This window comes from Anolis carolinensis, chromosome 2, assembly GCF_035594765.1.
Source record: "Anolis carolinensis isolate JA03-04 chromosome 2, rAnoCar3.1.pri, whole genome shotgun sequence".
Lineage (NCBI taxonomy): Eukaryota > Metazoa > Chordata > Lepidosauria > Squamata > Dactyloidae > Anolis > Anolis carolinensis.
The window spans coordinates 309,076,727-309,092,072 of record NC_085842.1 but is presented as its reverse complement, the minus strand read 5'-3'; the positions used below and the strand labels follow the sequence as shown (position 1 = coordinate 309,092,072).

Here is a 15,346-nt window from a genome sequence, read left to right as displayed (position 1 = left end):
TTATTGAACTGTTTCACTGCTTTTTACTCTTTTGAATCAGGACACTCGCCCAATTGTTATTACTTTGGCAAAATCCCAGAGGTAAAGTATCTTTCCAAATCAGAAGACACTTTCCACCAGAGGTACAAAGAATTTAACTTGGGAACCAGCCAGAAGTTGTGTGTACTCTTCTACTACTAAGGTGCCTCCTTAAAATACTCATTACTATAGCCATCTGTTATTAAAGGTATTTGCATCTACAGTAGAGTCTCACTTATCCAACACTCACTTATCCAACGTTCTGGATTATCCAACGCATTTTTGTAGTCAATGTTTACAATGCATTGTGATATTTTGGTGCTAAATTCGTAAATACAATAATTATATTGTTATTATTTTGTTATTGTTATTTATTAGACTTGTATACTGCTACTCCCAGTTTGGCTCGGAGCGGTTTACAGAAATAGATTAAAACAATACACTTAGCTTTAAAATAACAATAAAAACAATAAAAACAGACATAGCATTAATTACTACATAGCATTAACGTGTAATGAACTACTTTTTCTGTCAAATTTGTTGTATAACATGATGTTTTGGTGCTTAATTTGTAAAATCATAACCTATTTTGACGTTCAATAGGCTTTTTCTTCATCTCTCCTTATTATCCAACATATTCGCTTATCCAACGTTCTGCCGGCCCGTTTATGTTGGATAAGTGAGACTCTACTGTATTTGCAACAGAGCTTACAACAATGTTCAAATTAAATATACCCATTGTTACAATATAAGCACAATTAATTTCAGTAAATAAACAATCAATATAAAAAGGACAATACATATCATACATCTATGGAGAGAGAGTGGGAGGTAGAGATTGGAAATGACTCCAGAAAAAAAGGACGGTCTGACATTCAGTAGCAATTGACAGGTTTTGTATGTCGGACATTTGAGGTGTGATCCATGGAATTTTCCTGATTATTAAAAACGTCAGCAAGATAAAATGGGGTGGAAAATCCAATCCAGGTTTTAGTCTGACTTTCAAAATAACTTTCCAAAGTGCTGAGCCAAACTTCAAAATTGATTCAGCACTTTGCAGAACTCTTTTAGTGTTCATACTTAAACTTTGTGCAGTGTGTTAAAGCGCTGAACTTGCAGACCGAAAGGTTCCAGGTTCAAATCCCAGGAGCGGAATGAGAGCCCACTGTTAGCCCCAGCTCCTGCCAACCTAGCACTTTGAAAACATGCCAATGTGAGTAGATCAATAGGTACCACTCCAGCGGGAAGGTAACGGCGCTCCATGCAGTCATGCCGGCCACATGACTTGGAGATGTCTATGGACAACGCCGGCTCTTCGGCTTAGAAAAGGAGATGAGCATCAACCCCCAAAGTTGGTCTCGACTGGACTTAACGTCAGGAGAAAACCTTTACCTTTACCTTTTTACTTAAACTCTGAGCATATTCACCATGCCACTTCAGGTTCATATTATACTTTAATCTCCAATTCCTAAACCCATAGCAGAATTTGATTTTTGTACTGAATTTCAGCTTTCCTGGTCATAAAGTGTGTAAGACATGAGAAAATGTGTAGAGTTTTCATGTGCACAAGGTTTCAGAGACATTTGGGAAAACTTTTTTTAAAAAGTTATATGGAAATAGAGCAGAATGAACTTTTGCTTAGAAAAATGTGGGCATTACAAAAAGTAAGATATATCGTTTCATCCATTGTGGAAACACAAGAGGCTAATAGCTGGATTTTAAGGAGAACATATTTCATATGTACCTGCCTGGAACTCTTTCTCACATATTAAATTATGCCTTCCGCTGAGAAAATGAATTTTCTGAAGAGTATTCAAAGTGATCTTCAAGGATAAGGCTATTTTAAGAGGACCTAGCCATCCACAAAGATCAAAAGAAGACTTCCGATACTATGCATCTGGGAAGCAGAGGAGGAATTACGACATTAAGAAAAAAGCCTTTGGCTCATCAAAAAAAGGAAGGAAGGAGAGAAGAAGCAAAAACTCCTGCAAATCAAAAGTATGGGGTTTCAGAACCTTTGAAATGCTGATATCCTCACCTAAAAGGGGGGAAAAATAAATTACACTGTGGTTTCAAAGACCTAAAGACTGTAAAGGCACCAGATTCCGTCTGATCATGGAAGCTAAGTAAGGTCAGATTTGATTATTACTTGGATGGGAAACCATCAATGGATGCCAAGTGCTGTAGGATAGATTTCAGAGAAAAGAACAGGCAAAAAAAAACTTGAATATGCCTTGTCTAAAAAAACCCTATGAAATTCAAGTCGTCAGGCAGCTTGAAGACTGGTTTCAAGGCTACTATCCTAAGCATGCTTGATGGGATGCTTAGTTCCAATAAAACCAATAAAAAGAAGTGTACGTGCAAGACACATATAATTTTCCCTCCTAATAGGTTAATCAAAGGTTGCAATACAATAGTCCAGTGGTTAAAACAGAGGGAAGGAAAACCTGGCACAGTGGGATGTAATGTTCTTGCCTATGGCACAAATTTATTTTGCTGTTCTCTAGAATTAATAACTGGAGACAAGTGACTATTTAAAGCACTGGCTCTCTGGGGAACTCAACTCTGGTTTGCAACCTAGGAAACAGTGGCATTGTGGCTTATTCTCTGTAGACACAAAAAGAAACCATGCTTTGCTTTGCTTTGCAGCAGGAAAACACCTAAATTGGTAAGAAATAAAACCAGCTTTGCTTTGGCTCCACCCCATGCTCATTGCACTGCCAACATTTTCAATATATAATTTTGAGAATACATTTCAGAAAGTGAAATTTTATTCTTGATTAAACTTTTTTAACACCCCATCCTCTATCCAAAGGTGTCAGGGAAGAGTACCATACAACCAATCTAACAAAGTGTTGTCGAAGGATTTCATAGCCGGGATCACAGGGTTGTTGTGTGTTTTCCAGGCTGTATGGCCATGTTCCAGAAGTATTCTCTCCTGACATTTCGCCCACATCTATGGCAGGCATCTTCATACCTCACCTCTGAGGATGCCTGCCATAGATGTGGGCGAAATGTCAGGAGAGAATACTTCTGGAACATGGTCATACAGCCTGGAAAACACACAACAACCCAATCTAACAAAGTTAAAATACATAAATAATTAACATAGTTTTAAAAGGCAAAAAGGCTAGTAAAGAAATATTAAATTAAAATGTTTTAAAAGGCTTGGCACTCTGACCTAGGTGCCATTTACAGCACATAGTTGTAGTAATGTCTATATCCCACTTTTAACTACCACGATAACATCATACGGAATGACAGGGTTTGCCTGTTCTTTGAGAATACATCCTTTAAGAAGACGCCACCATCACCCAAGTTACCTGTCTGGGCTGTTCTATCACCCGCTGTGGATCAGACTTCACTTTGTTATTCGGATGGTTGGTAACTTTGGTCACAGGCTGTTTAAAAATAGAAGCTGTTTGTCTTATTGGCAGTGTTGTATTTAGATCTGGTTTTCCCTATTTGAGAAAAGAAAAGAAATCAATTGTTATTTCATGGAAAAGCAGTTAAACAAGTTAGCCTAAGAAGGGATGATAATTAGGCAACAATATTTTTCCATATTTTTGTCCTGAAAACTAAATTCATTTGAACAAGCAACTGACATAATACAAAAAGGGGGGTTTATAGACTATTTTACACAAGGACTCACAGCCTCCTTGCAAGCTTCTGAGATAGCTTCAATAAATTCAGATCTTCTACCTTGAGATGTACATCAGTGGTCCTCAACCTGGGGGTCCTCAGGTGTTTTGGCCTACAACTCCCAGAAATCTCAGCCAGCTTACCAGTTGTTAGGATTTCTGGGATATTTGAAGAGCAAAACATATGGGGACCCATAGGTTGAGAACCACTGATATACATGAAGCCAATTTTTTTAACATTCAAGATTTATGGGGCTATTTGATTTCTACAACGCAGACATTTTCCAACAGTGTGATGCGGCAGCTTTAAAAAGTCAATGTGATTCTAGACTTCATCAAAAGTTAACATCAACACTCCACTTAAGCATTCTTAAGTATTGGAATCTCAGAACATTTATTCCCTTCATGTCTTGCTAACATTTGAATAGGTGTTTTCCCAGCCTTAAATTGAAAGTTAAGATCACACTGATACACATATACATCCTAGTATATTTGGTTTCCTTTATCACAGTGGCTCTCAACCTGTGGGTCCCCAGGTGTTTTAGCCTACAACTCTCAGAAATCCCAGCCAGTTTACCAGCTGTTAAGATTTCTTGGTGTTGAAGGCCAAAGCATTTGGGGACCCACAGGTTGAGAACCACTGCTTTATTATATCTTATATGCTACAAGTTGCACTAGCGGCACAACTTTGAAGCCCTACATGGTTTCGGTCCAGATTACCTACAGGATCACCTTTTCCTGCACAATCCACCCTTTGGGACACCTAGATCAGCTGTCATAATTTAAAACACAATTGCAGATCCATCTCTTCCGGCAGACCCACCCAGTCCATTTTCAATCATGAGTTTTTATTTACATTACCGTATATACTCGAGTATAAGCCGATCCGAATATAAGCCGAGGCACCTAATTTTACCACAAAAAAACTGGGAAAACTTATTGATTCGAGTATAAGCTGAGGGTGGGAAATGCAGCAGCTACTGGTAAATTTCAAAAATAAAATTAGATACCAATAAAATTACATTAATTGAGGCATCAGTGGGTTAAATGTTTTGAATATTTACTGTATTTCAAAGAAAAACAGTAAACTAACTCTATAAGTGGAAAAGCAACAATAACTTTATAATAATAATCATCATCAACAACAACAGCTTAATTTGTACCCTGCCCTATCTCTCTCCCCCGGGGACTCAGGCCAGCTTCCAACATAGTAACAGGCAAACATATAATGCCTACATAAACAATGCAGAGATAGATATAGATCTACCATTATATATACTAATTTCACATGTGTATTTCCCCCTGAAACCTTTGCAAATCCTCTCTCTATGTGCATTTTCCTCCTGCAATATTTCCAAGCCCTATTTATCAATGTTTATATCTATCTAGACATCTCTGTGTGTGTGTGTGCGCGCACACGCATTTTCCCTCTGCACTTGCAAACATGTGAGGGTAAAATTTATATAAAATTCATATATAAAATTAATGTATACATATAGGAACAGATATACAGGTACATGGAAATCTCTAGTTATCTATATTTACATAGGATTTGCAAAGACCTGTAAACATATGAGGGGAAAATTCATATATTAATGTATTTGTAGGGGGAACATCTATATAAATATTTAGAAGCTTTGGGGCATGCATTTACCCAAGGAAGAAATGCAAGCAAAGCCCCCCTAAAAACAACTTTGTCCTCTTTTCTCCTGCCCTTTCCCACCTCTTTTCTTTCTCTCTTTTTCAAACTCTAACAGTAGCCAGAAAAGGCTTTTTAAAACTTCTCTCCCCCTCGCAAAAAACCCACCTCGTTTTTGTTTCCTTAGGAATAAAAAGAAATACACACCTTCTGTTGCTCTCTTTTCCCTCCTTCCCTCCCTTTGGACTCAAATGTTCTTGCAATAATAGTAGTAGTAGTAGTAGTAGTAATAATAATAATAATAATAATAATAATAATAATAATAATAATAATAATAGTAATGAATAGTGCAAATTTGCAAGAATATCTTTTTTTTCTTCCCCTTCTGCCCATGCAATCTGGCTTGCATCTCACACTCTCCTTTCGCTTTTGAAAACATTTGCTTCTTCTCTGTCTCTCTCTCAAAACAATATAAGATAACCTGCCTGGGAGGAGAAGCGAAGAAGGGAGGTTTTGGAAAAGAAAACATACTGTGGCCTCCAGGCTCGCTGCTGACTTGACCTTGGCCCGAATATAAGCCGGGGAGGCTTTTTCAGCTCATAAATAAGGGCTGAAAAACTCGGCTTATATTCGAGTATATACGGTATATTGCTGCTATATGTTCAATTTGTATATGTCTTTGGTGAATGTTTTTATAGTGATGTGTTTCTATTAATGTTTTTATTGTATGTATTTTATGTTTATATGTTTTGACTTTGTTGTACCATGCCTTGAGCCATCAGAAGAGGCAAATAATAAATATATTATTATTATTATTATTATTATTATTATTATTATTATTATTATTATCATCACCATCATAATCATCATCATCTAAATTGTAGAATTAAAGCAGTTTGACACCACTTTAATTGCCATGGCTAAATGTTAAAGAATAATAGGAGTTATAGTTTTACAAAGTCTTGAGCCTTGTTTAGCAAAGAGTGCTGGTACATTACCAAACTACAACTCCCAGAAAATTCTGTACCTTACAAGTATATTCCCAAGCATCAAAAGGTGGCAACAAACACATCTGACCTGTAATATGGGAAACCTGTATCAGTAAAGTGGATCTGTGAACAAACCTTATTTTGATTTAGTGAATCATTCCTCAATCTCTGTTTGTTCTTCTGTAGTTTACTTGGCATCATCTTCCCTGTCCTGAAGTCAAAACTGCTGAGGTCAACAGTGTTCCCCAAATATCTTGCCAATTGGGGCTTGCTTCGGAACTTCTTTCCAGTTGGACTACAGATTTAATGAAAAAGAAAAAGAAGAAAAATCATTAAGACTCCTTCATACAAAGTGAAATGAGTCCTTTTCAGGTCAGACAAGAATACAGTTTGATAATCCCTTATCCAAAATGCTTGGGACCAAAAATGTTATGTATTTCAGATTCTGGAATAAAAATATTTGCACACAATACATAGTGAGACATCTTGGAGATGGGACCCAAGTCTAAACATGCAGTTGATTTTTTTCCAATGCACCTTATGCACATAGCCCAAGCATAATTTTATACGATATTTTTAATAATTGTGTGCATGAAACAATGAGTTTGAGCACACTGAATTATCAGAAAGAAAAGATGTCACTATCTCATCCACTCATGTGGAAGATTTTGGAGTACTTTGGATTTGGGAATATTTAAGATAAAGGATGCTCAATCTATACTATATTTTACAGGATATTCGCAAGACTTCATTTTATCATCCTATTTAACTTCTATTCAGAAAATGCCATATAGACAGCAGGATTAAAGTTAAAACCTTAACCCTAACCCTAACCCTAACCCTAATACTAATAATACAATATAATAATATTAATTATATATCATATTTTACATGTAATATTACTAATAATATTACAATATGTTGATACAGTACAATATAGTAATTTGTTACCAGTATTGTACTATACTAATATAATATTGTATGTAAATTTAATTTGTAAGCCGTTCTGAGTCCCCTTCGGGGTGAGAAGGGCGGCATATAAATGTAGCAAATAAATAAATAAATAAATAATAAAAGGAGAAGTTGTGAAAATTGGGAAAGGACCATTAACAATAATACTACCAGAAAACTAGAGAACTGGAATATCTACTGATATTAAAATGAAAAGCGCAAAAGCAGGGTTGCAGTGGAATATTAAGAAAAACTGGTCATATATCAATAACTTGCAAATGATGAAATGACATTATTAAAGATTATCTATGCCTTGGCTCAGTCATACATCAAAACTGTAACTGTAGTAAAAGACTAGCGCTTAGGAGAGCTAAGATTCTCTGGCATAAAGATGTATCCTTTAAATACCAAATTAAAATCAAGTGTATGTCTCATAAGTATTAAAGTGAAAACTGGACAATGAAATTGTGATACCATGAACTGCTAAAAAGAAATGAAGGGACCTTAGAGCAAAACAAGCCTGAATCCCCACAAGAAGTCCTAAATTACTCAACTGAAATTATCTAGCTCCGATCACATCTTGAAATGATACAAATCACTTGGTAAAACATTGATGCTCAGTAAAATTAAAGACCACTATAGAGACTGATAGTTTCAATAAAGAACCCATGGTCCTGAACAGATAGTGACCAGAGCTCTTGGAGATTTCTTATTTATAAGGCTGTCATATGTGAATGCCAATTTCATGGCACACAGCTGTCAAAGCATACTTTAAGATCACTAAATGGGGCAAAAAAGTAATGCTACATGTGCCACCTATTATCTTCAGTTTTATTTGTAGACTTCACACCTGCTTTTCTGTATTTTTTCCAAAAGTTTCAAAGAATATCAAAAATGTGTCTTAAATTAGGAAAACGTTATGCAACCTCAAGAATTGCATATACATTGCACGCAAGGCCCACCATGCATCCAAATACCATCAATGACACCTTGGACACACCATTCTTCATTTCCACCCTTCTCATTTATCACACATTTGATGATGGGCAGATGAAGATGTGAGGAGTGCATGGAAAAATTACTTTTAGACTGTTCCCAGAAACCTCTACCCAGAACGTCCCACTGGACAGGCTGAAAGGGGATTTGGGGATTTGTAGCCTGAGCCCTGGAACTGATGTCATTGAGCAATGCTGCCTTTGACTTGATGTGAGGAGGCTTGAAGGGTATGGACAAGTTAGAACATAGCCAGAGAAGGGTGGTTAAAATAATCAAAGATTTGTAATCCAAGCCCAGTGAGGAACAGCTTAGGGAGCTGGTACCCTGTTTCCCCGAAAATAAGACAGTGTCTTATATTAATTTTTGCTCCCAAAGATGCGCTAGGTCTTATTTTCAGGGGACGTCTTATTTTTCCACAAAGAAGAATTCACATTTATGGTTGAATTTTTTAAAAATGAAAATTTATTATCTACTGTACAGTAGTTGTCATCAAAAACCAGCATAACCAAACTGTGAACCCTTTCGAGAATTTCTATATTATATTTTATTGCTATACTATTTTTAAATTACTGTTTTAAATTTCTGTTCGTATGTAAATTTATGTTGTTGTTGGGCTTGTCCCTGTGTAAGCTGCCCTGAGTCCCTTCTGGGAGATGGAGGTGGGATACAAGAATAAAGTTATTATTATATTATTATTATTTCATGTTACTACCTTTATTTCCATGTACAACTATCTATGGTATGTACATTTACCAATCCTGCATGCTTCCAAACAAAAACTTTGCTAGGTCTTACTTTTGGGGGAGGCCTTATATTTAGCAATTCAGCAAAACCTCTACTAGGTCTTATTTTCTGGGGATGTCTTAATTTAGGGGAAACAGGGTAGGTTGAGCTTTGAGAAAAGAAGGCTGAGAGGACACATTGTAGCCGTGTTTTGATATCTAAAATGATGCCACATTGATGGCCGGGAAGCTTGTTTTCTGATGCTTTAAAGCAGTGGTCCTCAACCTGTGGGTCCCTAGATGTTTTGGTCTTCAACTCCCAAAAATCCTAACAGCTGGTAAACTGGCTGGGATTTCTGGGAATTGTAAGCCAAAACACCTGGGGACCCACAGGTTGAGAACTACTGCTTTAAAGACTAGGACATGGAGCAATGCATTCAAATTGCAGGAAGGGAGATTCCACCTAAACTTTAGGAAGAACTTCCTGACAGGAAGAGATGTTTGTCAGTGGAATATGCTGCTTGAGTGTAGTGGGATCTCCTTCCCTGGTGGTTTTAAGCAGAGGCTGGGTGACCATCTGACAGGGGTACTTTGATAGTCTATTATTGTATGGCAGAAGGTGGTTGGACTGGATGGCCCTTGTGGTCTATGATTCCATGGTTCTATAATTCTAGTAACCTTGGACCTCATACCACGGGTGGATGTTGCTAATGTCAAAAAATCATAGAACCATATAATCATAGATTCTATGACATCAGCGATGCCCGCTCATGGCATGAGATCCAGGATTACCTTTTCGCACTATGTTTAGATAAAAATAAACACAGAGATGTGAGCTAGTTCCCACTGGTCCCCCAGCCCAGCCCAATCCAAACATATTACAAATATTCAAAAGGGATCCATTTTAAGTACAGAACTGAGTAGTTTGGTTTCAGAAGTGATCACCCAGAGACTAAAGGTGGTAGTTTATTCTCTCTGCAAGTCAGCTCTGAAACTCTGGCAAAGCTGCATTCCCCCACACCGGATGAGGGGGTGTCGTGGCTTTGCAAAGTGGTCTGAGTCCTAGGCTAAGACAAGAGTCAGAGTGAAAGTAGCCACGTCTTAAAATAAGCAGTTTGAAATGAAACCATTTGCAAGTTCCTGGCATGCCTATTTGAATATCCCCAAGCCCTTTTCCCCAGTTAGTTTCTCTGACTAATCCATGACAGTTTCAGATGACTCTCTTATTTTAGTTTAGAAACAAGGATCCAATACCCCATATTCAACATATACAAGAGCTTAAATTCCCCAAATAGGATTATGGTCAATTTCCCCTTTGACTGGAAGGAGTCCTTGCCATGGCAGCTATTTCCATAGGCATCTGCAGACATTGGAAGGGGTCACAAGACAAAGCAACACATTACTTCCTAATACTTAATAGTTATGGCATGTTGCTGAAGTTAGCTCGCTTTTGTGTTCAGTGTGACATAGTTTTACATCTCACAATTTCTAGAAGCCTACGCAGTCCAGCATTAAAAGACTATTGTTACTTTCGCAAAAAAAACAAAAACAAAAACAAACCCCACTATGTTATACAGTGGGTCCTTGGTATGCACTGCACTTTGGTTCCAGGATCCCCTGTAGATACCAAAATTCATCCCATTATATACAGTGAGACACTAAATGGTGTCCTATACATAAAATTGAAATAAATCATCATGTGCTTTTGGAATTTTATTTTGATCCTTTGAGGCCATTGATACAAAGAGACACCGTATTCAAAGCACAAAGCTAAATATAGTCCAAGAAAAATGAGATCCAAAATCCATTTAGGGCAATACTTTGACCAAGCAGCTCAGAGGTCACTTTAAAAAGTATCATTTTTACTAGATGTCTTCATTAAGAAAGAGGATGAAGAGATGAAGGTGGGGGGACTGCAAAGGGAAGCTAGTTGATGCAGAAATCATTACATCCGCAAAGGTCAAAAAATACAATACAGGATAAGAAAGAGGTTTTTGCATCTCCCTTTGCCCCTTAATTAAATCACACTGTTCCTATGCACCTATTGCATTTCCTGACAAAACTACAACACACCAGGAAACACAGTAACACTGGCCCATATTACTGAAAGGCTATCATACAACACACCAGCATTTCCCAACAAAATGGTTACCAAACTGGGCAGACATAAGATAGAGACAAATTGCAGACATAAGATAGAGACTCTAAGCTGCAGTTTCTCAGTACAGGTATTACGGTATTATGAATTTTATCTGCATGAATTAGCAGACACTTTTAAATAATTTATTTATACAGTACAATGACAAGATACTGTGTTAAATTAGACTTAAGCTAGAAATATTCAGAATGCCTGTATTTGCTTCATGTGTCCAATCAGGCCTATATTAGGATTCCTGATACAACCGCTTCTCACCTGGAAAGACCAAGACAAATAAATTTTTAAAATAAATCGGGTCCCCATACATTTCGTTATTACAGAAGAGTCTCACTTATCCAATATAAATGGGCCGGCAGAACGTTGGATAAGCAAAAATGTTGGATAATAAGGAGAGATTAAGGAAAAGCCTATTAAACATCAAATTACGTTATGATTTTACAAATTAAGCACCAAACATGCTTTACAACAACTTGACAGAAAAAGCAGTTCAATACACACTAACGTTATGCAGTAATTTACAAATTTAGCACCAAAACATTGCAATGTATTGAAAACATTGACTACAAAAACATTGACTACTAAAAGGCAGACTGTGTTGGATAATATAGAACATTGGATAAGTGAGACTCTATTGTACAATGTATGGAAGGGTCTATATCTCTTATAAGGGGTTGATTTAACCTCCAGTTTCCTAGTAAGATTACTGTGTCGCAAAATAATGCATGTCTGAAAAATGTGTCACCAATATGAAATTGCTGGAAAGCTCTGACTTCGGCTAAAGCCCTGAAACACTGGGAGAGGAGGTAAAGTGTTTAAAAACAAATGTGAACAATAGAAGTTGCATATTTTGCCTCACATCTTGTCTTCTGCAAGGGAGAGAGATCTGCTGTTTTTAATGGAAACCAAAGTAAAGAGGATTATGGTTCCTTCTCTCTCTATCCCACCCCCTAATATTCAAGAATACTACATTTTAGTCCAATTTTCCTTCAGTGACACATATGCCATCCTTATTCTCACACCAATCCTGTACGCTATTTTAGGCTGAGATAGTCATTAGTTTAGAGTCACCTCATGAGCTTCGTACAAAACATGGCTCTGAAGCCTTGTCTCCCTAGTCCTAGCTCAATACTAATGGAGGAATGAGAATGGAAATAGCCTCAGAGTGTCATTGGAATACAACTCCTATTCCCTGCCATTGGCCATGCGGATGAGTACTGGATCCCACCAACGCTTAGAGGGTGACATGTTCACTCATTGTCACCACTATAAAAAGCATCTCTGAAAATACTCCAAGATTCCTTGGGGATGACCAAGGGTTGGTTCATTGGAACTTGATAATCATTCCAGGTTCAGAGATATGACAGGTGTGAGCTGGAGGGATAAGACCGCCAAGCAAAATTTAAAACAGCTGGATGAAATATCAGAAAAAATACTTTTTGACAGGAAAAAGGGGGGATAACCTTCTCTTCTTTTTTTTTTTAAGTCATTTTCTTCATGTCATTTGCCATGGCAGAGTTGATAGTTTAAAATAAAGTTTAGAGAGGACACTTCTATCAACACAGAATTAAATATGGTTGTAACTCCCTTGATGAATTGTCACCTTGTTGTGGTGAGGGGGCTTGAGTGTTCCAATGAACCTGCGGGCATAACCACTGGAGTCATGTACTCCCAGGGAAGGCCACAGGGAAGGTTCCAGACTGAGCAAAATCCGAAGACTTCAATGGGGGATCAGGTGGAAGATAACATGTTACAATGGCTGTGAAGGTGGAAGAAGGCTGCAACAGATTGAGAAGCCACCATCCTTGTGTTAACCACGCCACTGGTTGGGACCCTCACTCTGTAAAGACTGTGCGTTGATTGGCTGTGCACCAACCTCCACACATTAAAAAAAACCCTCATGATTAGGTGTCTTCCAAGAACTTGGGCAATGAGGTATCACCTAAGTAAATAAGTGGAAATAAGTGTTTTTAATAGATAAAATAATACAGTGAGTTTTAGAACTCTTCAAATATTTCTGAAATGCTCTAAAAAGCTCTTTGGGCCTTTCAGGCAAATGAGTTATTCTAGGAAGGAGAATCCTGGCACAAAGCAACCACAGAGTACTTTTTTATCTTTAACCAACACCTTTGTAGTCTCATATCTTGGGTGGCATTGGGGGGTTTGCAGAGTGTAACTGAAACGGAAAGCAAACAAGCCTATTGAAAGGGAAAAGAGACCCGGTGCCAAGCTCCACTTCCCGCCCACAGCTCCCCGGCCAGCGCTTGCTTCCCAATGCCGTCTAGGAAAAGCGCAACCCTACACTCCAAAGGAACAGATTTGTTCAGTCAAAAGGAACGGAGCTTGAAAGAGAAACTTTGTCAAGGAGAACAGGGCTTTAGAGCTTTGCTTCACTGCTATCCAATCCCATTAGCTACTAGTCAAAACACACTCCTTGCCATGTAACCCACCCGGATCGTCTTCCAAAGAGCATGAAAGACACACACATCAGGCTCAACCAGCAACCCCAGTGCTAGTGCATCAGACGTTTTAAAAAGAAGCTGCAAAGATGACAATCATTCCAGTATTTCATGTGACTTGAAAAAGATGCTTTTTGACTTTTTTTTTAACTATTCTTACCATCTCTAAAAGCAATTTACTTTTGTGACCAGAAACAAAGCAAGCCAAGGAAATATATAGGGAGTGACAGAGGCTACAAAACAGACCCAAGGGGCCATATGCAATCCAGGTGCACGTTTTGCCCATCCCAATGTAAACAGTCATCTTAGTCTTAACAAAATAGAGGGAAAGAGTGGACTCTTGATATGAGCTGGGGTTTGGATCCACGTCCCCAATGGGTACCAAATCCCAAGTCCCATTGCATACAATGTCATAGTTAAATGATGTCCCTTATATAAAATGGCAGAATCAAAATCTGCTTTTTGGACTAATGGTTGCATATTTTCCAGCTATATATGGTTGATTCAGTGGATGAAGAATCCATTGCAACAGTCAACTCTTGTATTGTAATAAACTTATATGTCCATTGTCAGTTTGTCTTCAGTTAAAATTACCATTGGGTTGCTATGAGTTTTCTAGGCTGTATGGCCATGTTCCAGAAGTATTCTCTCCTGACGTTTCGCCCACATCTATGGCAGGCATCCTCAGAGGTTGTAAAGTCTGTTGGAAACTAAGCAAGTGAGATTTATATAGTTGTGGAATGTCCAGGATGGGAGAAAGAACTCTTGTCTGTATGAGGCAGGTGTGAATGTTGCAATTAGCCACCTTGATTAGCATTGAATAGCTTTGTAGTTTCAAAGCCTGGCTGCTTCCTGCTTGGGGGAATCCTTTGTTAGGAGGTGTTAGCTGCCCCTGATTGTTTCCTACCATTATCTTTAGTCATATACTCCTTTTTTTAAAAAAAGGTCTTGATGTATTTTATTATATCTTTAATAATGTATGTCTAGCTTTTGTCCCATTATAGGATCCAAAGTAGCTTACAACAAAGTAAAAGAAATTATTGTCTGGAATGGGTATTGGTGACACTGCTTTGCAGTGGCTTCATGCCTTCCTGGAGGGTCGCATCCAGTTGGTGAAGCTGGGAGATACCCGCTCGGACCCCTGGCCTTTGACATGTGGGGTCCCGCAATATGACATATGTAGATATGATATCTACATGAAACTGCTTGGTGAGGTCATCCGGAATTTTGATGTTTGATGCCATCTCTATGCAAATGACACTCAACCCTACTACTCCTTTCCACCTAATTCCAAGGAAGTTCCCTGGATCCTGGACCAGTGCCTGGCCGCTGTGATGGACTGGATGAGGGCTAACAAGCTGAAACTTAATCCTGACAAGACAGTAGTCCTCCTGGTCAGTTGTGTAGTTGATCGGGGTATTGGGTGGCAATCTGTGCTCGATGGGGTTACGCTCCCCCCCTGAGGATACAGGCTCGCAGTTTGGGGGTCCTCCTTGCTTGATGCTCAGATGTGTGCACTTGTGCACCAGCCCCAACCATACCTCGAGAAGCCTGACTTGGCCACGGTAGTCCATGCCTTAGTTACCTCTAGATTGGACAACAGCAATGTGCTCTACATGGGGCTGCCTTTGAAGACAGCCAAGAAACTACAATTGGTACAATGGTTGGTGGTCAGGTTGTTAACTGGGGCAAAATATAGGGAGCGGACAACCCCCCTAATAAAACAACTCCACTGGCTGTCAATAAGTTTCCGGTCCCAATTCAAGGTGCTGGTTA

The 15,346-nt window shown here is 38.4% G+C and overlaps 1 protein-coding gene across 1 annotated transcript in view; it reads right to left on the bottom strand.

The window, feature by feature from the left end:
* mbd2 (methyl-CpG binding domain protein 2) overlaps positions 1-15,346 on the bottom strand; it is a 76,219-nt gene that overhangs the window by 29,696 nt on the left and 31,177 nt on the right. The window contains exons 2-3 of the mRNA XM_008115106.3: positions 6,423-6,582; positions 3,342-3,479 (exon numbers count right to left, since the gene is read on the bottom strand). Of these exons, the coding sequence (XP_008113313.3) occupies positions 3,342-3,479; positions 6,423-6,582 (298 nt within the window). The remainder of the gene's footprint in view (positions 1-3,341; positions 3,480-6,422; positions 6,583-15,346) is intronic.